We start from the raw sequence: 23,432 nt of genomic DNA, 5'->3' as shown, positions 1-23,432 counted from the left end.
CTGTGGATTGAAGTCTTCGGATGTTGTATTGCTGTCTGCATGGTTTGGATTGCTTTCTATGTTTTGATGCAATCTTAGTGAACATGACTGACCTCACCAGGCGGTGATCAGTCCAGCAGTTGTTGGCTCCTCTCATGATGTGGGTGATTTGGACATCTGTTAGCTCCTGTGTTCTTACAATGACATGGTCTAGGAGGTGCCATTGTTTTGAGCGGGGGTGTTGCCAAGTTATTTTGTACTTGTTGCTTTGTCTGAAGTTTGTGTTTGTGATCACAAGGTTGTGCTCTGCGCATTTGCTGAGTAGAAGGATGTCATTGGAATTGATCTTGCCCACTCCTTTCTCATAGAGCTACTCCATACATTAGAATCTCGGCCAACTCTTGTGTTAAAGTCCCCTAAGAGGATTATCTTATCTGTTTTTGGAATAGATGACAGAAATTTATCAAGGTCAGCGTAGAAGGATTCTTTCTGTTCTTCTTCAGTGTCAAATGTTGGTGCATATGCACTGATGATGGTGTCAAATGACTTATTGACTAATTGGATACAGAGGATCCTAAGGTGCTCGTTGATGCCAACGGGGAACTTAATCAGGCAGTTGACTAGAAGGTTCTTGATTGCAAAACCGACACTGTATTTGCCTGTCGCTTGCTGGTTTTCCTTTCCAGAAGAAAGTGTAACCACCACCCTCTTCCCTCAAGTGGCGTTCATCTGCACATCTTGTCTCACTGAAAGCAGCAGTGTCGATGTTGTACCTTGAGAGTTCCTGGGCAACAATTGCTGTTCTATGTTTTTGTCTTTCACTTTTTGGGTCATCTAGTTAGGGTACAGACATTCCAAGTTGCAAGAAACATTTTTGGTTTTCGACCGCATTGGGAGTGATCTTTCTGGATGCGGTTATCCAGTCGGGTATGGTGGGATAGTTTGTTTGGGGCACCTTTTCTAGCCCTTTCCCCATATTACATGAGCAGAGGGGTTCCTAAAAAGGCCTGCTCAGTTGTGACTGCTGTGCCCAGTCCGGAGGCACACGATGACCATCTTGCGGTTACCACCTGTGTGTAGGTCTGTGACTAGGGACTCCTTGTGATCACTTCACCTGTCCCCATCGCCACTCACCCATCGCTGCAGGACTTTTATGGGTGGGGTGGGGAGAAAGTTCTTCCTGTGAAAGAAGCTTGTGCGTGAGTACTTTAATGTGGGGGAGCCGTTGCACACCAGCAGCCACACAGATCTTAGCAGAAGAGGCACCTGTGTCTGGTGGCAAGGAGGTCCCTGTGGGTTTCTTCTCCATTGCAGCCTTCATCTGCCTTTGCAGCCATTGAGAGGTAATCCTGCTTTATCTGCCTGCTCTGTCATTGAGGTGTTGTGTTGGGCTGTGCTTTGTCTGGTATCTTGCCTTCGACCTTACCGCCTTGGGTGGCCCTACCAGGAGTGCAGGACTCCTGACGGCATCGCTCGTAGGGTCATAAGTATACTCAAGCTTCTTCACCATGGCAGCCCAAGGAGAAGCTGCAGTGTGTACATAGCCACAGTAAAAAACAGTTCTAAGATGTAAGGATACAGACAATCCATAAAATCACACTGAATTCATAAGCTGTACATAGACAGATTCCCCAAATCATTGCAATAACCTTGACACTAAATTTGGTACTTCTTATTAACCAGGAGGACATGAGACATTGTATTTATACATGTTTATTTAAGCAATTGAATAGCATAACGTTTTTATTCAGCTTCTTAATTTTTACAGTTGTTAGAAAATAGTGTGACACAACTTTTATTTATTAGATAACTTCTTACTTGGAATTTGTGTCATGCTGCATTTGAATCAAAATTGGAATTCAATTACATGTACAAAACAAGCATTTTAAAATAGTTTATTAGTTAAATAAAACTACCTGAAATGTGTTTTCATGGTTTCAGGCAGCTGCACCTGTATTCCCAGTCTGTGGTCCAACAAGAGTGCCCAGTTTAGGGTGCTAGCTCCCAGCTGTCACCTCTCTTGGGTGAAGACCCACATCTCGCTCCATATTGACCGGGGACTTTAAGACTGCACAGCTCCCTGTTGTATCCTGTCATATCCATAGCAAGCCAGACTGCCTAAACAGGCCAGCCGCTGTGCTTTGCTTTCTTTTCAATGTATTGCCCACAGTTATGAGTTATCATACAGTTTCTTCTAAGCAAGCACATTCAAGCTGAGTCTACACCTAAAACTTAGGTCAACCAAGCTACATTGCTCAAGCCTCTGGAAAAAATTCATGCCCTGTGCGATGTATTGAGGTCAACCTAACCCCCCGCAGTGTACACTGCTACCACCTCTCAAGGAAGTGTATTTACTACAGCGATAGGGGGGTGGGGGGGGAAATACAACCCTTTCCATCACGTAATAAGTCTACACTATAGCACTACAGCTTATTCTTAAGGTACAAGAATTACATTGAAAACATATTAAAGAATAAAAGAACCTACACGCATGCCAAAAATCTGATAATCCCAACTCCAACCTAGGGCTCTGGTAGGTTTTAGTCCTTCAAAAACCCATCATAGGTTTTCCCCATGGTTACGAGTTCATCTCTATTATAGATCCAGAAGCAGAACCCAGGCTGGGCACGTGAGCTGTTTCTCCTTGTACAGCTCAGGCCTTTGCTGATTACCTGTTAAAGAAAGGCCAAGATCAGACAATGAATGACCTTGGGTAGCTTCTAAAGGCTGGGTTTTTGGATAAGCAGAGTTAGAGAATTTGCATTAAGCTGTCCCCAGGGATTCCCCCAGGAAATCCATTTTAACAGGTATTGTCCCAAAAGTCCATAGTTGTTTGGCAGGTTTTCAGTATAGTTTTTTTGAACTCTCAGGTCTCACATCACCACCCCCACCACCTCACGTGGTTATGTACAATCCCGTCTCATAAAAATGCATAAACTTAATACAATAAAGTCCTTTAAGGATATTGCAGGAAATAGCCCTGTCACATGCTGAGTACATTTAAAAAAAAAACAAAACACAAAATATGTTTTGTATCTTAAACTGATAGGAACTCTAATTAGTGAATTAACAGATTGTTTCTGGTTATCATGGGCCAGATTTTTCAAAGGTGTTTAGGCACCTAAATATGCAGATTAGGTGCCTTGTGGGATTTTCAGAAGTGCCTAAAAGCAGGTTAATTTGCCCCATGTGCTTCACATTTTTAGAGTTAATAGATCCCATCCTCTACTACCTGGGTTTTATTCATAGATTGGAAGGGGGAAAACAAGCTTTCCTGGTTTTTCAATTCCAAACTGGCTTCTTAAATTTGTTTTCTTCTTGGACTAGTTGATTCATTCTCCCTGCACCTGCTAGCTAATATGAAATCAAAAATAATTTAAGGTAAAAGCTTTTCTGCACAACAAAATTGAAAGTAGTTATATTTGGAAAAATGTAAATACCAGCACTTGCTCCACTGTAAAGAGTGAAAATAATATAGTTAATGTAGTACATGATGCTGACATTTATGAAATTGGGTTGTCCTTAAAGTTTGATGTTTTCTCCTGATTCTGAATATAATTAAAACAGCAGCACCCTGCAATTCCTTTAAAATGTGAGGAGGACTCGTTGGTGCAGCACATATTTCATTTATGTGCATTATTTTAATAGATTATAATAAATTTAGGCCTTAATTTAAATTGTCATAATTTCAGATTTAAAGAAAAGGAAAACATCTAATTTAAATAATTTTTTTTTTTGTTTTTTAATCCGTCCTGGCTTAAGTAACTGCGTGCTGTTACTGTTGGCAGGCTCCTAAAAGAAAACTCTTGCAGGTGCCAAACCTGTTGGGCCTGCTAAATGTCATGGTTGGCAACCAGAGACCAAGTCAGAGAGTGGTTGGATCACATGGTCCTGCCTCAGAAGTGAAGGCACAGGCTTGTCACTTGAGAGGGGTGTTACATGGGGGACTGGAAAAGGGTCTCAGGAGGGGCAGCCTACAGAAAGGTTAACTTTGTCGCAGTCTGACTGTTAGTGCTTATGCAGGACTTTATCTCATCAGCTAAAGTTTGCAGGAATAGTGCTGGGCTGAGGTTTTGTTCTGTTGTTGCGAGATGTCTTTTGTATAGTTGCCAATGTTACAATCTGCTGCAGTTGAAGTTTTCGCTTTGGATTGCTGCAGCTTTCAAAGAAGCTTCTCTCCCTTTGACTAATTCGAGGGTTATAGGATTTGGCCAAATAACAAATCTTAAGCATGGACCACCCCTGCCACCTTTAAAGAATCTTTTCGATGTTGTTGCTCTTGTTTCCATTGGTTGGTTGGTTGTTTTTTATTTAAGCTTCAAAGGGTTTTAATCCAATCTTAGAGAGTTTCATTGTAAGAGCACACCTTGTAGAAATTTAGCTGAATTCATATATCAGGTCAATGGGATGTTTTTAGTGCTTTTAGCTAATGAGTGTATATATAATCAGTTCATGTAGTAGAATCATGAATTTTGTTGGATTTCATGGCTTGACCCTTAGTGCTAACAAGGATGTGTCTAGGTCAGCAGTTCTCAATAAATGGTCAGGAGTCCCCCGGAAGGCCATGAGCAGATATCAGGATCTCCGCCAAAATAAACCAGAGAGTAGGGCTGGCGTTAGACTTGTTGGGACCCAGGGCAGAGAGCTGAAGCCCAGGCCCCGCTGCCCGGGGCTGGGGCTGACGCCAAAGCCCAAGCAACTTAGCTTCTTGGGGACCTGGGCAACTGCCCTGCTTGCTACCCCCTACCACCAGCCCTGGCTTTTAATCTACTGGATATGCAGAAAAACAGTTGTTGTGGCACAGGTGGGGTGTGGAATTTTTATAGCATGTTGCGGTGGCCTCAGAAAGAAAAAGGTTGAGAACCCCTGGTTTAGGTCACTGTAAAAAGTATTCCTTTTTAATGATCTTCTTGTTTTTCTGAGCATGCCATTTATTTAATATACCTGGTTTGAATAGCTGATTACCGCTTAAGAAATGATCATGTTTAAAAATTATCTTTGTATTTATGCATACAAAGTGTATTATAGTTGACATAAACATATTAAGAATAGAAGAATGGCCATACTGGGTCAGACCTAAGGTCTATCCAGCCCAGCATCCTGTCCTCCGACAGTGGCCAATGCCAGGTGCACCAGAGGGAATAAACAGAACAGGCAGTCATCAAGTGATCTATTCCCTGTCACTCATTCCCAGCCTCTGGCAGAAAGGAATTGTAGTAAGGAATGCTTTTTAAAAATGAAAGGCTTGCAGTTTGCTAAGTTTTAAAAATATACAAGCTTGTTTTATCCTAAATCATAAGAAGCTGATGTTTTCATTTTAGAGTAAAGCATGACTTAGCAACTCTAACAACTCCTACAAATGTTACCTAACTTTAAATATTCTCAAACGTGTGTGTTTAAAAACAAACCCGTAGATTTACCTCTTTCACAAGGCGAGTGGGGGAGTAAGTTAGTATACTTCATTAGCTGAAAACTATAGTAAGGAACTTTGTGCCATCTTTTCTTTCAGGTCTTTCATAAAAGAAAGTAGATTAGGCAGAGTTTGTGTATCTGAAATGTTTAAACTGTAAATTTCTGGGACACTGGCCATTTTGATCACCTGCCTCTGTGTCATAGTACGTATGGCATTTTTTTTGCGCTGGAGGGTGGGTTAAAGGAAATTAAAAATCATCCTTACATGACCCTTGCGTCAACCTCAACTGTGTAGAGGTTATCTTTCCATAACTAAGTGCATACACCTGCAGACATGGAATTAGAAGACAGGACCCACAGCTTTAGAATACATCCCTTTTCTGCCACTTGTCTTTACTACTTATCTGTTTAGCAATGGAAGGACTTTTTAAACGTTCTAAGCTGCAATATGCTCGTGCAAATATTTTACACACTCTTGCGCCAGTGGATTCAATGACAAAAAATTCCATGGATTGAAAATCAGTATTTTGCCTATTACACCCCAAACCACTCACCACAAAAATAGTTAATAACCTTATTTAATCACAACCTAATTTCTTCAATGAATAAAGCAGCTGCATGAGTTTTCAAGGAGATACATAAAAAAGTCAAATGACACCCAGATTTGAATTTTTTACTTTAGGCTAAGTTCTTAATGACCTGCAACATTATCAAACAATTTGAGTTTTCTTCGTACTTCTTAAAAACATTCCCTTTTGCCTTCAGAATAAATTTAGCAATTTTCTGACTAAACCAGTCTTCTAAGCAAGAGTTAGTGTGACTGAAATATGTCTCTGATTAGGGCTGTCAGTTAGTCGCAGTCAAATCATGCAATTAACTCAAAAAAATTAATCGCACTGTTTAATAAATTTCAATTGGTACTCTAATATTTTGGATGTCTTCTACATTTTCAAATATATTGATTTCAATTACAACACAATATAAAGTGTACAGTACTCACTTTATATTATTTTTATTACAAATATTTGCACTGTAAAAATGATAAACAAAAGAAAGTGTTTTTCAGTTCACCTTATACAAGTACCGTAGTGCAATCTCTTTATCATGAAAGTGCAACTTACAAATGTAGATTTTTTTTGTTTGTTACATAACTACACTCAAAAACAAAACCATGTAAAACTTCAGAGCCTACACGTTCACTCAGTCCTACTTCTTGTTCAACCAATCGCTAAGAGAAACAAGTTTGTTTGTGTTTACAGGAGATAATGCAGCTCGCTTCTTACTTACAGTGTCATCTGAAAGTGAGAACAGAGGTTTGCATGGCACTTTCGTAGCCAGCATTGCAAGGTATTTATGTTCCAGATATGCTAAACATTCATATGCCCCTTCATGCTTTGGCCACCATTCCAGAGGACATGCTTCCATGCTGATGACGCTCATTAATTAAATTTGTGACTGAACTCCTTGGGGGAGAATTGTATGTCTCCTGCTCTGTTTTACACCTGCATTCTGCCATATATTTCATGTTATAGCAGTCTTGGATGATGACCCAGCATGTTGTTTGTTTTAAGAACACTTTCACTGCAGGTTTGACAAAACACATAGAAGGTACCAATGTGAGATTTCTAAAGATAGCTACAGCACTCGACCCAAGATTTAAGAATCTGAGGTGCTTTCCAAAAGCTGATCAGGATGGGGTGTGAAGCATGCTTTCAGAAGTCTTAAAAGAGCAGCACTCCAATGCGGAAAATACAGAACCCAAACCACCAAAAAAGAAAATCAACCTTCTGCTGGTGGCATCTGACTGAAATGATGAAAATGAACATACATTGGTCTGCACTGCTTTGGATCGTTATCGAGCAGAACCCATCATCAGCATGGACATGTCCTCTGGAATGGTGGGTGAAGCATGAAGGGACATATGAATGTTTAGCACATCTGGCAGGTAAATATTTTCCAACGCTGGCTACAACAGTGCCATGTGAACGCCTGTTCTCACTTTCAGGTGACATTGAAAACAAGAAGTGGGCAGCATTATTTCCTGCAAATGTAAACAAACTTGTTTGAGCGATTGTCTGAACAAGAAGTAGGACTGAGTGCACTTGTAGGCTCTAAAGTTTTACATTGTTTTGTTTTTGAGTGTAGTTATGTAACAAAAAAAATTACATTTGGAAGTTGTGCTTTCACGGTAAAGAGATTGCACTTCGGTATTTGAGGTGAACTGAAAAATACAATTTCTTTTGTTTATCATTTTTACAGTGCAAATATTTTTAATAAAAATATAAAGTGAGTAGTGTGCACTTCGTAATCTGTGTTGTAATTGAAATCAATATATTTGAAAATGTGAAAAACATCCAAAAATGTTTATATAAATGGTATTCTATTGTTTCACAGCACGATTAATCGTGATTCATTTTTTTTATCACAGTTAATTTTTTTAATCACTTGGCAGCCCTATCTCTGATAGAAGATGGCTGCAACTTGAACTGTAGAGAAGCTACTATCTCTTCATCATATAAGACAGGAGTGGCAAACATATTGCCTGCCCAAAGGACCCACAGCTCCTGTGGAAATTAACAAAGGAATCTGCCTATAGCTCTACCACAGTATAAAAGGGTTGGGAGGGAGCTAAAATAAAAGTGGGTGGAGTGGAAGAGGGAGATAACATCTTAGCCCCTACCCTACCTCCCTTAGCAGTAGTGCCACAAATGCCCCTCAGCTTTGGCTTAGGAGAGGCTCCTTCCCAGTGCTCCCCGCCTACATGAGTCACCCTTTGTCTCTTTCCTCACCTCACTCCATTTCTGCTGTCACCAGTCTCCCAGCACTGGGATCAGAAGAACCTTCTTTCCAGACTTCCCCCTTATTGCCACTGCTGCTGGGCCTCATACTACTAAGGAAAAGGACATTTTTTTATTACTACGCTCCCACCTTAGTCCAGGAACCAGGACCTGGCAGGCAGGAAGAGTGGGGAGAAGAATCAACAAATGGGGTAGAGAGGAGGAACAAGAGAGGGTAGGAAAAAGGGGGCATGGGGGAAAGGAAGTTGATGAGAAGAGGAGGACATGGGGGGGTGGGGAAGAATGCCAAAGTGAGGTTGGGTGGGAGTAGAGAGGGTATGTGTGAGGAGGTGGTGTGAGTGTCCAAAATGGGACAATGGATAGGGAAAAGAGGGGACAGTCACATAAAGAATGGAGGTCATGGGGGTGAAGAAAGGAGGTTTCAGGAATGCAAAGGGTTTCTTGTGATAAGTCTTTAAATGTGATATTTTACTTGGCTAGCTAAAGGACACTGCACTCAGAAGACTGCAGAATTTTCTTCCTAGTGAAATTTTTACTCACAGAACAAATTTAACATGCCTGAAAATAACTATTTTTCATATAAGCAATGAAAATTCCCTGAAAAAATTGAACTCCTGGATGTTGGTCCTTATTCTGCAATTTAGTGTTTGGAGCAGCTGCACTATTCGGCCCATTGTGTATGCAGTAGATTTTGCTGTGGTACATCATTAGAGGAATTTTAATACTTACGCAGTTCTGAACTTCAGCAACCTTTTTGTTTTGTTTTACTTTTTAGGTGTATTAAACTTCAATCCGGATGCAGCTGATTTCATTCCCAGAGAGAGCGAGACTCCTGATGTAAATTGGAGAAGTCTGAGTAGATTAGAATCCAATAGGAATCAGAACAGAAATGATACTCTACCACTTCCTAGTCAATCTTCTGATAGAGGCACAGACTATGAAAGCTCTTCCACAAAGCAACCCAGCTTTTATAGTCCAGAAAGCCAGTACTGTAGCCAGCAAGATTTTCTCCAGCATGGTGGTACCAGTAAACCTCATAAGAATCATAGTTTTCAGAGTCAGCGATGGCAGAGATCTAGAAGTGATAGGACATATACTAGAAACCGGATAAGGCAATCATCTACTGATGGTACAAAAGACATGACAATTTTAGATACCACATTAGTACCAAGGTGGAGAGTCAAGCCTAAAGAATACAATGACTTTTGCTCTTCAGAGAGTGACAAGGAGGTATCTGGTGCAGATAATAGAGGGGCAAAACCAAAGAAAACACACTTGATGCCTGCACCTGGAAGAGGTCTCAAAGAGAAAGGGAAGCAATTACATGAGCGGGATAAGAGAGTGACATCTAAACAGAAGGATGATATGTTTAAAAACATACAATCTCTGGATCTGACTCAGTCTGACTCTTCAGAAGCATCTGTTGCCAAAGCATTGTTCGATGGATATGCTGGCAATAGTGATGAACAAAAAAGATATCCATTTGTGAACAAGAAATACCCCAGGAAGTCCATGTGGAGTAAACCCCAGTTTGGTAAAGAAATCCAGAAAAAACAAGATACTCACCGCAGTAAAAATACAAAAGAAGTTAAGAAACCTCCTCTTACTTACGCTCCAAAAGATAAAATTAGCGAGAGGAGCAAAGAATCAGGTGTTCACAACAATGATCAAAACTTGACCAGCATAACACAAGCTCACCAATTAAGGGAATCAGTCAAATGTGGTGGAAGACAGCTTCACCTACAGGTGGGACACACAGCCTCCCTTCACTGCAATTGGACTCAGTATTGGAAAAAGCAGAGTGATGTACCAAGGAACAAGGAAACTCATACAGGTAAGTTTCTTGGACTGGTTTAGACCTCCAAATTAAAGGTCTGGTCCTGTGAGATGAACAATTTCAACTGCTATTGAAGTTAGTTGAAGATGGTTGGCATTTCACAGGAGTTGCTCAACACCTCACAGGGTCTGTTTCAAAGGATGCAAAGGATACTTAACATACCTGGATTATATTTAAATGCATCTGTTTGCTATGTGTCTGGTGATTTTCCATAATTCCCACTTCATTATAGAAAGGTGGCAGCCTTTCCACAGGTGGTGTTTAAAGCTGAATTTTGCATCTTTTGTAAATCAGACTTCAAAATGGAGATCACGTCAGGGACAAGAGTAGAATTGTGGGGAAAATGTAAAGTGATTTGAACAAGTGTTCTAAAGCTGGAGTATCCTTAAATGAAATTATTGTCAAAGTTGCAAACGTTTTCTAATGTTTTGTTGCACACAGAGAGGAGCTAATTAAGGGATGAGTAAAATGAAACTCCTATTGCTGGACTCCCCTTTCTGAGATCAAGCATATGGTACCACAAATATGTAATATTGGAAATACAAAAAAAGCTGTTAGGCCTTAGTTTTGGAACAGTGGAGTGGAAAGGTGTGGCACTGAACATCAATGAGAAGATCACCAACACAGTGTTCAGACTCTATGGTGGAACTTGTGAAAAGTCTTCGGTTCCAGGCTTTGGAACTCAAACATATGTGGAGGGGACAGACCACCCTCCAAAACCACAGCACTGATTTCTATTTTTCATCTAAAGAAATAGCTCCTTCACTCAGGCCTGGCCTACACTACAAAGATAGGTTGGATGTCACCTTGCATCGACTTACATGTGTCTATGTCTACACTCAGATTTGATTGCTGCCTATGTAAGTGCCCCTGTTAGGGCGACATAACACCCCTGCCCAAATGGCATTGAGCCATGCTTGACGTACTGTGGTTGATGCAGAGCGACTGTAAATGCTGTGTGACCTATCTTGACCCTAACAGTCCTTCAGCAGCTGTCCCACAATGATCACTCTGGTCACAATTGTGAACTCCACTGCCCAGGTGTCACAGAGACCAGAAGCCATGTCTCCCCACCTTTTAAACCCTCACCAATTTTTTAAAATGCCTTTTCCTGATTTCCCACTTTGGCAGCTCTCCCTCATTGTGTACAGCTGCTCAACCAACCATGCCGGCTTCATGTGTGTCTGCTTGTAGTAGACATGAGGTATTGGATCTCCTAGATGTATGGGGAGAAGAGGCTGTGTAGGCAGAGCTATGGAATAGTCATAGAAACATGAATGAAAATATTGCATAGCAGATGCAGGTATCAGCAGCAGTGCCGCATGAAAGCAAAGATGCTGCAGCAGGTGTTCTACAAGGCCATGGAGGCCGACAGTTGAGCTGATGCCAAGCTGCACACCTGTCGTTTTTACCATGAGTTGCATGCAATACTTGGCAGAGAACCCACCAGCATCTGCAGACCACCGTGGATATCTTGGAGGAGCCTGATATAGAGACCCATGTGATCAACAGTGAGGTGGAGGTGGGAGATGTTGTAGGGGAATCCAGCTGTGCTGCGAGCCATGTACTTTCACTACTCCACCGCGGACTAGCAAGTCCTGCCAGCTGAGCACAGAGGAACCTGATGAAGTTAGCCAGACACAGGTATTGCCTTTAATTGTTTTACTTGTATGAGACGAGGTAGCAATATAACAACCAGATAGTTGTCTGCTTCTCAATCCCCTGTATGGTTAGGTGGGCGGGGGGAGAGGGAGGATGTGGGGGTGGCATGCAGAGCAGTTCATAGGAATGTTCCCAGGAAGATGCAAAGAAATCTTCATGAAGGCTTCATAGATGTACTCTGCAGTCCTCTCCTGAAGGTTTCTAGGAGTGGCTGCCTTATTTACTCCTCAATGGTAGGTCACTTTCCCATGCCACTCTGTGATGACTTCGCCTGGCACCATTGCAATTCACAGGCTAGTGGCATATGGGTCTGGACAGCTTTGGGACATCAGTAGCAACTATGCTTTCTGTGCCTTTGTTACCCTCAGGAGTGAGACATCAGCTAAAATAACTACTGCCTGTGGAAAATTAGTGCCACAGTATTATTGCCCTATGTTCGTACACATGGAAATAAAGGCTGATGTTTCATATAATGGAAAAATTCCTTCCTCATTTCTCCCCACCCCTTCCCCCCAGCTTCTATGCCCTTGGTGGGCCATATTCCCAATGCCTGGGACTGGGGAGCTAGACTGTGCAGAGGCACTTCAAAGCTGAAGTGTCAACAAGCATGGTTTTATTAAAAATATTTATGGGATTAAGAGAATGGGGTTCTGAAATTTATTTTTCACTTTCCATTGTGACTGTAAATCCAAAGATACATTGTCTGTTTTATCTGTAGCTACTGCTGTTGGGGCCCTGTGGGGTACCCCTTCCACACCATGGAATGCCTGACCCTGATGAGAACGAGAAAGAAGGGGACTGTGGAGGATAGGTTCATTGAGATCCTCCAAGCTAGTGCTGCACTGGACTGTGAATGGGGGCCCTGCTATGCGAATGTGGCAGACTGTGTAGAAAAGCCCAGAGGTCCCAGTGGGAAAAGGAGATGGAGATGCACCGGGACATGAGTCTTTTTAGTCAGGAAACACAAATGCTGCAGACTCTTGTTGACCTACAGGTCCAACAATCATGATCTCACTTCCATTTTAGCACCTCCCTGTAGTGAGGTGGAGTGGCCTCCCACTGAGCCAGAGTGGGCAGGACCACACTCTGAGCCCAGGTGTGTGGAGCCAAGCTGTGCCCATCCCTCCCACTGGAAGTCAGGAGGCAAGACAGGAAGTATAAAGGGCAGGTCCTAGAGCTCAATTGTGCTGCAGACACCAGAGGAGACGGACGCCTCCCACCCCACCCTTTCCTGATGCTGGAAACCATACAGGAACCCCACTGAGCTGAGGACTGGCCAGAGCTGCTAGCTGACCGAGGCACTGAGGAGTCAGCTAGTGGCAATCCCAGCATCTACCCTGAGGAAATGGAGTACCCCCACGAATCCAGATCCACCCCAAGGAGAGGAGGTGGCCCAGGGACAGCTGACCCAGTCTGTCTGCATTGCTGCCAAAAACCTGATCAGCATGTTGCGGCTGGATTCCCCGCTGACCCACTGGTGGAACACTCTGTAGGGCCGTTGGGTGGGCCTGGGTTCCCTTGCCCCCCATCACGGGGTGGCAGCCTCCCCACCTTAGGCCACGAGGCCTGCATTTGTCTGCCATCTACCTGAGCCAAGATGTCAGGCAATAGACTGCCTACTGCTCTGCCCCATCTCAGAGGTCAGAGAAACCCCTCCTGAGGCCCGAGACTGTTTGGTACCCAGTCCTGAGACTAATTGCGTCTCTGCCCCTGCCTAAGGGCCAGAGATCACACACTGCTCATTGCCCTGCCTTGCTTGAGGGCCGGAAGCTTTTAGACTGTTTGGTGCTCTGCCCTGACAAAGGCCCGAGCCATACATCCTTGCAGCTCTGCCTTGCCTAGGGGCCAGAGCCCTAGACTGTTTACTCTGCTAAATCCCTGACTGTGGGTGATGCCCACTGATGTAGTGAGGTGGAGTGGCCTTCCACTGACCCAGAGGGGAAGGACCCACTGCTAACCCACTACATTCCCTTACAACCTCTCAACATTCCAGGTGGCATCATGGGCTGAATCCCTACCCCTGTTACTCCATGCCTGGGGACAGTAAGGACAACCAGAACTTCACATACCGTGTTTCCCCAAAAATAAGACAGTGTCTTATATTAATTTTTGCTCCCAAAGATGCGCTAGGTCTTATTTTCAGGGGAGGTCTTATTTTTCCTGGAGCTTCGGGGCCTTATATTCCGGGGTGGCCTTATTATCGCGGAGGTCTTATTTTCGGGGGATGTCTTATATTACAGCGAGAGGCAAAACTGGAAGTAGGTCTTATTTTCGGGGGATGTCTTATTTTTGGGGAAACAGGGTACATCCCCCTGGCTCTCTCAGGTCAGCGTATGTGTAGCCAAAATGGACTGAAATGGACAGGAATGTTTTCTACTGTTCTGATTTTAAAGTTCTGTTCTGATAATTTATTTTAGAAGTTTGAATTTTGTTTGTTTTTAATTGTACTTTTTGTCTTCTTATTTTTTGAAAATAAATCCATCTTTATTACTTCACAGCATGTACTCCAGGATGCCTAGTTCTACTCAAAGCATCTACTACTTGTAAATGTACAGGACCACTGAATTCATAGGTACAGTTAAAAAAAAAAGTGTTAATTACAAATGTACAGCAAACATGGCAAAATTCATAGATGCATTAAAAGACCATGTGATGTTCATAAATGGTACACAATTCCTAACAGCCTCTAAAACTGCAGGCCAGGAACAGCACAGCACATTACTGTGGGTGACGGTTAAAGTGCTCCTTCAGCCACATAGATCCTCAATGAGATCTTTAATGGTCCTTGTGTCTGCCTGCTGAAAGTAATCAGACAGTCACTCCATCTCTGCCCTCTACCCCAGTGGCATTTTTCCCCCCTTTGCTCAACAGATATGCAAGATACAAAAGGCAGCTATAACCAGGGGGATATTTTTCTCACTGTGATCTAATCTAGTGAGTAAACACTGCCAGCATCCCTTCAGTCTGCTGAAAGCACATTCAAATGTCATTCTGCACCTACTGAGCTGGTAGTTGAAACTTTGGTGTGTCAGGGTAGCCAGGGTAAGGCTTCATGAGGCTTCACCACTATTGCCATTTCAGCATCGCCAATGAAATATGCTGGTTGGAAAAGCATGACCCTGCCTGCAGCTTCCTGTGAGCAGTCCTGTTGTTCTTAAAGATGTGCACATCCCATACCTTCCTTGACCAGCCCATGTTGATATCTGTGAAGTATTCCCCATGATCCACCAACATTTGCAGAACCACAGAAAAGGAGCCATGTCTGTTGATGTACTCTGTCAAGGTGGATTGGTGCCAAATTAGGGATGTGTACACCATCTATCACCCCAACACAGTTTGGGAACTCCATTGCTGCAAATCCATCCACGATGCCCTGCATTTTTCCTAGAATTGCTGTCCTGTGTAACAGGATCTGCTAAATCGCGGTATACGCTGGTGTGGTAACAGCCTCTGCTGTGGATTTTCCAACTCCAAAAGATTTCCCATTGACTGGTAGCAATCCAGCTTTGCAAGATTCCACTGTGTGATTGCCACTTACTTCTTAACTGTCAATGCAGCTCTTATTCTGGTGTTCATCCACTGGAGGGCGAGGGCCAGAAAAAAGTGCTGTGTGTGCGGGTGTGGCACACTTTACCTCCAAGCACCACCCTGGAACTCCCATATTCACACGTTGCATAATTATGATATATTTCATACAAAGCATGTCATGTAAGATACCTTATGAAAGGTCATGATCTGCTGAAACCCATACTGTCAAAATACGTATATTGTTAGTGTGCATCAAGTTATGAGACTTTGCTGTATGGTTGTTTCTGAAATATGCTGTAAATTTGCTAGTGACATATAAAGGATGTAATCCCTGCCCAGGAGGGTGTTCAACGACAGTTAATTAGCAGGGGAGTTGTAATAAAAGTTTTTTTTTACAATTCAATCACAGTTGCACAAGACCACACCAGGGGAATCACTCAACCCTGTGACTCAGCAAAGCCCACCAGGATGTGTTTGGGCTAGTATTTTCCAGGCAGGTGGACTGAGGGTATAAAATAAGGGACAGTAGCATCATGCATTTGCCTTTCTCCTCCCCCACCTATGCTGGAAACAAGAATGCTGAGAAGACAAAGACTTCAACTGAGGAGACTGGTCCCAGGTTTGAGAGAGAGAAGTCTGTGTATTAAGAACTGTAACATCCAGTGGGGTGAGAAAAATGCTTGATCTAAATACTGCCTTGTGTAATAAGGTTTGAGACTAAGGGCTGGTCCACACTGGGGCGGGGGATCGATATAGGAAACGCAACTTCAGCTACGAGAATAGCGTAGCTGAAGTCGACGTTTCCTATATCGAACTAAAAGTACCTACTTCGGGTCCACGCGGCGCAGGCAGGCTCCCCCGTCGACAGCACTTCCTCCTCTCGGCGAGCAGGAGTTCCGCAGTCGACGGGGGAGCGCTTCTGGGATCGATCTATCGCGTCCAGATGAGACGCGATAAATCGATCCCAGAAGATCGATCTCTACCCGCCGAATTAGGCGGGTAGTGTGGACCAGCCCTTAGATTGTGTGCTTACCTTTTATTTTTCTTTGGTAACTTTTTCTGACCTGTTATACCTACCACTTATTATCACTTACAATCTTTCTGTAGTAAATACATCTGTTTTATATTTTACCTAAAACTGTATTTTGGTTGAGGTGCTTGGGGAAATCTCAGCTCAGGTTACAAAGGCTGGTGTATGTCCTCCCCATTGAGGGAGGGGCAGACTGGGTAATAAACTTACACTGACCAGGGCAAGACAGTACAGCTCTGGGGTGCAAGGCTGAGGTGATGGGGGAAATTGATTGGTGCCTTTTTCTGTGTGATTTGTGAGTGGCTTTGGGAGCATTCACGAAATCTAGCTGAATGTGATCCTCGACATGCTGTTGTGCTGAGTGATAGCAGCGCCTAGAGGGGTTGACTGCTTGTCACTAGCAAAGCATTGTGAGAGACAGCCGAGGCTGGAGAGTTAAGGGGGCACAGTGGTACCCCAGTTCCAGGTTGTGCCCCAGGGATCCCGTCACAGTGGGTTTGTGGTATTTTTAAAAAGCTGAAAAACTATGGAATAGGGATGGTATTATGGGATGGAGAAAGTTACATGATGTCAACTTGACTCTTGCCCTCAGCCTCCCTAACCCCCATGCAGCTTGTGTGTACCCCATAACATGTTGCAACAATTTATCAAAAGGTATTTTACTGGAGGGTGATGCAGAGTACCTAGGTGTACCTCTCGTACACCGAAGTTTGTGTTGGGATGGGCACTGCTGGTGAGGATGTGTAGAACCAACCCAAGCAGCCATACTCTAACTGCAGTGGCTTTATGCTGACATAACTTAAGTCAACCAAAGTTTGTAGTGTAAATGTGGCCTTGCAGCAGCAGACTGTCCTCCTCTAAAGCAGACCAACTATTAGATGGTACCCCAACATACACGAGCCAGTGTTCTGCACAACCACATAAAAATACTTAAGAGGAAAAGAAGTCTTAATAAGATTGAAGCCATTGTGGTGTTTGGTGGCCCTTTTGAAAGGGATCTCTCTTTCACTGTTCCCAGTGGGACTGAGCATCTTGATTCCACCATCATCCCCAAGGGCAGGATGTGGCATCAGTCCCATTGAGGACTGTGGGAGATGGTCATTTTGGAAGGGAAATTTTTTTTGTGCCAGGTAACTTGACAAATAAAAGTAAAAAATGACCATTTATCCTAAATGTCTTCAAAAGCCACCATTGCACCGGATCCCGTCATCAAGCCAGAAGGGAACGTGAAAGTAGCATGTATGTGCTAGGGAACCCAAATTACACTAACTATTGCCCTATCACCAACTTTTCAAACTTCCCATATTAAAATTCTGTGCATTGGCAGCATTGTAATATTTCTTTTAGGCTTAGTGGTCATTTTTCCTCATTTTTTCATAACTTAAAAATATTAAATTGTCCTTCAGGAGAAACCTTAAATGCACCCTGTAGTGACACAGTGCAAAACCAGTCAACTATGATTAAGGTATTTTAGGTTTTGTGGACTCAGATTAAACTGACTTCTAAAGAGGCACTTGTTTGTTTGTTTTTCTTCTTCTCCTCTCCTCCCCCCACTCCCATGGTATAGCTATAGGGCAGAATTAAGGTTGTTTGGCTGCCCTAACTATATTTGCACACCTTAATGTATTTTCAGACTTTTCCCACCATCTGTTTTTAGTTTCTTCCACCTTGTGTTTAAGGTGCACTTCCCTCTTTGTTTTCAGGGTAGTCTTTGATGCTACTTTGCATACTAAAATGGTCCCATATTATGGCAACCATCCCTTTGGCCTAGAGTATTTGAATGTGGCTCTGTCTGGGGCCCACAACTCTGCTCCTAAAACAGCCAGTTAGAAAGTGCTTCCTCTTGTGCGTGGAGTATGAAGTCTTCTGCGTGTTCCCAGTACTGCATTATTCAACTGGTCTGTAAATAATGCACAGGTACAGGATTTTAACTTCATTCACTTTGAGATTTGTATAGTGATGTACATTTTGCGGTATTCTTTGTAAATAGTAGAAAAAAGCTAAATTTTCTCTTCTGTCAGGTAAGAATCACTGATAGGTTTAAAGGAAACACCTGAACAATTTATTATTGCTTTTGCCCAAATTTAAGAGACTGACACACAAGATAGTTGAACATTTGTATCAAATTTTTGGATTGGAATCTTTCAGCTTTTCTAACCGAGGAAAAAGCTTTTCATTACATCCACAGGGAGAAATAAATTCTAAAATTGCATTTAAAGTGTAGCATATTTTGGTGCTATTTTTAGTGTGTATAACTTGTGTATATTGTCTTGATTAATTTAGGTGTGTACATATTGAATTTTCTTTTCAGGTTCTCTGATAGAGCAGCTGACCACAGAGAAATATGAGTGTATGGTGTGCTGTGAGGTGATCCGAACAATAGCCCCGGTATGGAGCTGTCAGAATTGTTATCATGTGTTTCATCTGAACTGCATTAAGAAGTGGGCAAGATCACCAGCATCACAAGCCGAAGGTAGGTATTTTTATCATTATCAGATGTACAGAGAAGTTCACATTTTTCATGATATGTGCAAGAAGAGAAATTCTAGTCCTAAATTACCTATTCATTTAAGTTGATTAGTACAACTGCCTCCGAGTAAACCAAGCTGTAAATCGGAAATGGGCACATGTTATGGTTCTTCACATTACAGCTCTGTTATTTTTCTATACTTTTGGCTGAATGAACTTCCAGCGGGGCGGGGGGCAGAGAGAGAGTGTGTGTGTGTGTGTGTGTGTGAGTGAATGATAATGGCATGCCAGTACTGCTATAGTTACAGTTGCATTAAGACATCTGTTTGACGGTTGCCTTATTCTAAGTTCTCTAGAATTGATGTACTTAGTTGGATTTATTTGAAATTTGATGTGCGTCAGGGAGGTGCAGGGTAGGGTTAGTCACCCATATTGGAGTCGTGTATGTACTGTTCTGGCAATATGAACCCTGAAAAAAATAGCCATTTTTAAAGAAACTTATGGATGGGGTTTTTTTTCGCTTAGCAGTTGAGATCAAACTGTTTGACTCCATTTTCATCCACTAATAAGCTGCCAAGATTTACCCAACATAGTGATGCCAGCCTGAGAAAATTAAAATGTGCATTTTCTGCACTGCGCACACACCAATACAGAAAAATAGCTAGACGGTTTCTATTCTTGTCATTTTATATGTTTTAAAGCTCAAAGCTTGTAAGCTGTCTAAAATCTGAATGTTTAATTGGATTGCTTCAAAATTTGGGGTGCCTCATGGAGTGCAGTGTAGTGTTTGTTAGTGATCCAAATTTGAGGTCATTTGACTCTGGGATTCATGAGTTATGGGGCTTTCCCCCCAAACCCCACCTCCCACCTTCCTTCTGCTTCCTTGTGCTGTTAAATGAAGAAGTACTAATCACTGGTAGAATCACATGCCTTGTTGAATTTGATGACTGAAATCACCACTGATGGCTTTGAACTCACCCTTCAATTAACTAAACTAAGGTAAAATTAATCACAAGCCCTCATCTAAGACAAAAGGAGTTTTGAACTGAGTGGCTGGACATTACTACCATTTGTGAGTGATGGAGGCAGCTTTATTTGGGGGAATGTAATCATACTATTTTATTGGGGGGGGTTAGACATGTGAATGCTTCCTGGGAGGGAAGGAGTACTAGGGGGTGGAGAGGTGAGGGAACGGTGGGGGAGTTTAGGGAGGAGGATAAATGTGAATGTATGTTAAGGGGAGGCGAGAGATGTTGGGAGTTTAGGTGAGGGAGGCATCGCACCCCCCAACTCTGCCAGTGCACTTCAACCCCCCTGCATCTCCCAGCTATGCCAGTGGACCGCAAACATCCTGCACACACAGCTGTGCCACCTACCATGCACCCCAACTCCCTGCATCCCCCAACTCTGCCAGTGCACCTCAACCATTGTGCACCCCAACTCTGCCAGTGCACCCCAGCCACCCCACCATCCCAGTTGTGCCAAACATCATGCACTCCAGCCCTGCCCGTGGACCCCAATCACCCTGCATCCACAGAAGTCTTTGGACGGAAGAAATTAGACATGTGAATGCTTTCTCGAAGGGGGAGGGGTTATGGGGTTTGGGGTGCAATCCACACCAGTGACCCTGTACCATGGGATGCCTCTCAATGCTTTGCTGCTGTATTTCCGAGCCTAGGATGCTCACAACCAACCTGTCAGCATGCAGGTAACAGCCTAAGTGTCTGTGGGCTGAACAGCTCTGGTTTAGCAGCTCTGGCATCAGCAGCACACCAAATATGCTCTTCCTGGTCTCCACCAGCCTTGGGTACTACTTGCAGGGTGACCCCAACACACTTCCAATCATGAATTTTTCCAAAAACTGCGTGCTCTGTAGTGTCCACCCCTCTCCTGGACAGTTCAGAGAAATAATAGGGTTTGTTTGTTCCTCTAAAGACACACAGCCTGGCAGCTTTCCACATTCACTTTAATTCAAATACAGTACTGGTGCTTTAGATTAAAAGTAAAACAAATTTATTAACAAAAGAAGCTAGGATTTTAAGTGAGTTCAGGTATAAGAGAAAGTTAGGGTCACAAGCAAATAAAAGTGAAAATACACATCTGAGTCTAAAACTTCATTTAGCAGGGTTCAGGGTTTGTTCAAGATGGTTTCTCTCACCAATCATCATTCTTCCTAGCCATGACAGACTTTCCCTCAGTCAGAACTGTAGTTAGTCGTTGGCTGTGTGTGTGTGTGTGTGTGTGTTCTTTCTGTGTGCTGCCTCAACTCTGCGCAGATAGCTGACACAGCAGACCTTGATAAAATTGCCCAAAAGACCATAGACCCGTTTCAGGAGAGAAAGCACTTGGCCAGGTTTGTCAACGAAGCACAGTCCTAATGCCATTGCTCAATGGTTACCGGTACACTAACATATGTATGCCCATTGCAATGGGCTCAGCTCAAGTGAATGGTGGAACTTTCCATTCCCCATCTTGACTAGCCAAAGACACTCCCTCTTAAACCCCTCTTTATACACTGATACAAACAAGTTACGTATCATAGACGATTAGGGTTGGAAGAAACCTCAGGAGGTCATCTAGTCCAACCCCGTGCGCAAAGCAGGACCAATCCCAACTAAATCATCCCAGCCAGGGCTTTGTCAAGCCAGGCCTTAAAAACCTCTAAGGATGGAGATTCCACCACCTCCCTAGGTAACCCATTCTAGTGCTTCACCACCCTCCTAGTGAAATAGCTTTTCCTAATATCCAACCTAAACCTCCCCCACTGCAACTTGAGACCATTGCTCCCTGTTCTGTCGTCTGCCACCACTGAGAACAACCTAGCTCCATCCTCTTTGGAACCCCCCTTCATGTACTTGAAGGCTGCTATCAAATCCCTTCTCACTCTTCTCTTCTTCGAGTGATTGCTCCTGTGTATGCCACAGTAGGTGTGTGTGCTCGCCACGTGCACCGGTGCCGGAAGTTTTTCCCTTAGCAGCATCCGTAGTGGGGGAGCACCGCTGCGACCCCTGGAGTGGCGCCGACATATGGCACTATAAAGGGGGCTGCGTGCTCCCCCCACCCTCAGTTCCTTCTTGCCGCCAGTGAAGGTAGTCAGAACTTGTGCTCCAGCTTTGCTGCAGCATTTCTAGCCTTAGTGGTATCCAGCTTTCCCTGAAGTTACTTGTTGAACTTTCTCTGTTAGTGCTGGGCTCGGGGCATGCCCCGTGGCCCAGGCTTCAAGTCGTGCGACTCTTGTCGCAATTCTATGCCCAGAAGCGATCCACACACTCAATGTCTTCGCTGTCTGGGCGAGGCTCACATTAGTGAGGCACGAGTACTTATACTCCCACCCAACTCCGAACTCTCTAGTGGAGGAGTCGGTGAACCACCGAGAGAGACATGGCCAACCCGCTCCTACCCCTAAGGACAAAGACGCTTGCAGGCTGGATTCCTTTTGGAGAAAGGTTTATTCGTCTGCCAGCTTTCAGCTCAGAATGGCCAACCACCAGGCACTCTTGAGCAGATATGATTTTAACTTGTGGGGTCCCTTCCCAAGTTTGAGCCCTCCCTCCACGAGAAGGACAGGAAGGAGTTCCGGGCTCTTGTTGATGAGGGTGCGGCGGCGGCTAAAGCGGCGCTCCAGGTGGCCTCCGATGCGGCGGACACGGCTGCTCGTTCGATGGCCGCGGCGATTTCCATGAGAAGGGCGTCCTGGCTTTCGCTCTCTGGCCTATCGGCTGAGTCCCAGTTGATCATGCAGGACCTGCCGTTCAATGGTCGGGCCCTGTTTGCAGATCAAACAGACACACGTCTGCATGGAATGAAAGACTCCCGTACTACCCTGCAGACGCTGGGCTTGTACGTCCCGCCGGCCAAGGACAAGCCCAGGCCTCACACCTCCGCTCCACAGGCTCGGGGTAGATATGAGCCCCTGCCTAAGAAGCAGCGGGAGCAGAGGCGCCGGTCACAACGCCAATCCCGTTCGGCCCCTCATCCGGGGCCCTCTATGGCCAGGAGGCCAGGGAAGCAGCGTTTTTGACTGCTTGCAGGGGGTCACCGGGCCTGTTGCCAGGTTAACCCCCCCCAGTTAATAAAGTTAAGGTTTGCAAATCGTTTACCTGCCTTCTGTTTGCAATGGTTCCATATCACTACGGACTGCTGGGTCCTCAACACTATATCCCTGGGGTACAGGTTGCAGTTTGTTTCGCCCCCTCCCAATTGCCCTCCGGCCAGGAAGTTGGCGGAGGACTCGGAACATGCGCTCCTCCTAGGTCAGAAGGTACAGCGCCTCCTCTCCCTGGGAGCCGTGGAGAGGGTACCTTGGGAATTCCGGGGCAAGGGATTCTATTCCAGGTATTTCTTCATCCCGAAGGCGAAGGGCGGGCTTCGGCCCATCCTCAATCTGCGGAAGCTCAACCAGTTCTTGGTTAGCTACAAATTCCGCATGATGTCCCTAGCCTCTATTATTCCCTCTCTAGACCTGGGGTATTGGTTTGCAGCGCCGGACCTTCAGGATGCCTACTTCCACATCCACATTTTAGAGGGTCACAGGCGCTACCTCCGTTTCCTGGTGGGTCAGGACCACTACCAGTTTACAGTCCTTCCCTTTGGCCTCTCGACGGCCCCCAGGGTCTTCACCAAATGTATGGCGGTGGTAGCGGCCCATCTCAGGAGGAGAGGGCTGCAGGTCTTTCCCTACCTGGACGATTGGCTGCTCAAGGGCAGGTCCCGGTCC

At 44.2% G+C, this 23,432-nt stretch overlaps 1 protein-coding gene across 1 annotated transcript in view; it reads left to right on the top strand.

Moving 5' to 3' along the window:
- Positions 1-8,972: 8,972 nt before the first annotated feature.
- NFX1 (nuclear transcription factor, X-box binding 1) overlaps positions 8,973-23,432 on the top strand; it is a gene marked incomplete at its 3' end in the record, with an annotated part of 129,141 nt that continues 114,681 nt past the window's right edge. Inside the window, exons 1-2 of the mRNA XM_029913306.1 lie at positions 8,973-10,023; positions 18,558-18,719. Of these exons, the coding sequence (XP_029769166.1) occupies positions 9,330-10,023; positions 18,558-18,719 (856 nt within the window). The remainder of the gene's footprint in view (positions 10,024-18,557; positions 18,720-23,432) is intronic.

The sequence above is a fragment of the Terrapene carolina genome, unplaced genomic scaffold (assembly GCF_002925995.2).
Source record: "Terrapene carolina triunguis isolate 2854851 unplaced genomic scaffold, T_m_triunguis-2.0 Scaffold580, whole genome shotgun sequence".
Taxonomy (NCBI): domain Eukaryota; kingdom Metazoa; phylum Chordata; order Testudines; family Emydidae; genus Terrapene; species Terrapene triunguis.
The sequence above is the reverse complement of the archived record's forward strand: the minus strand, read 5'-3'. Positions and strand labels throughout refer to the sequence as shown.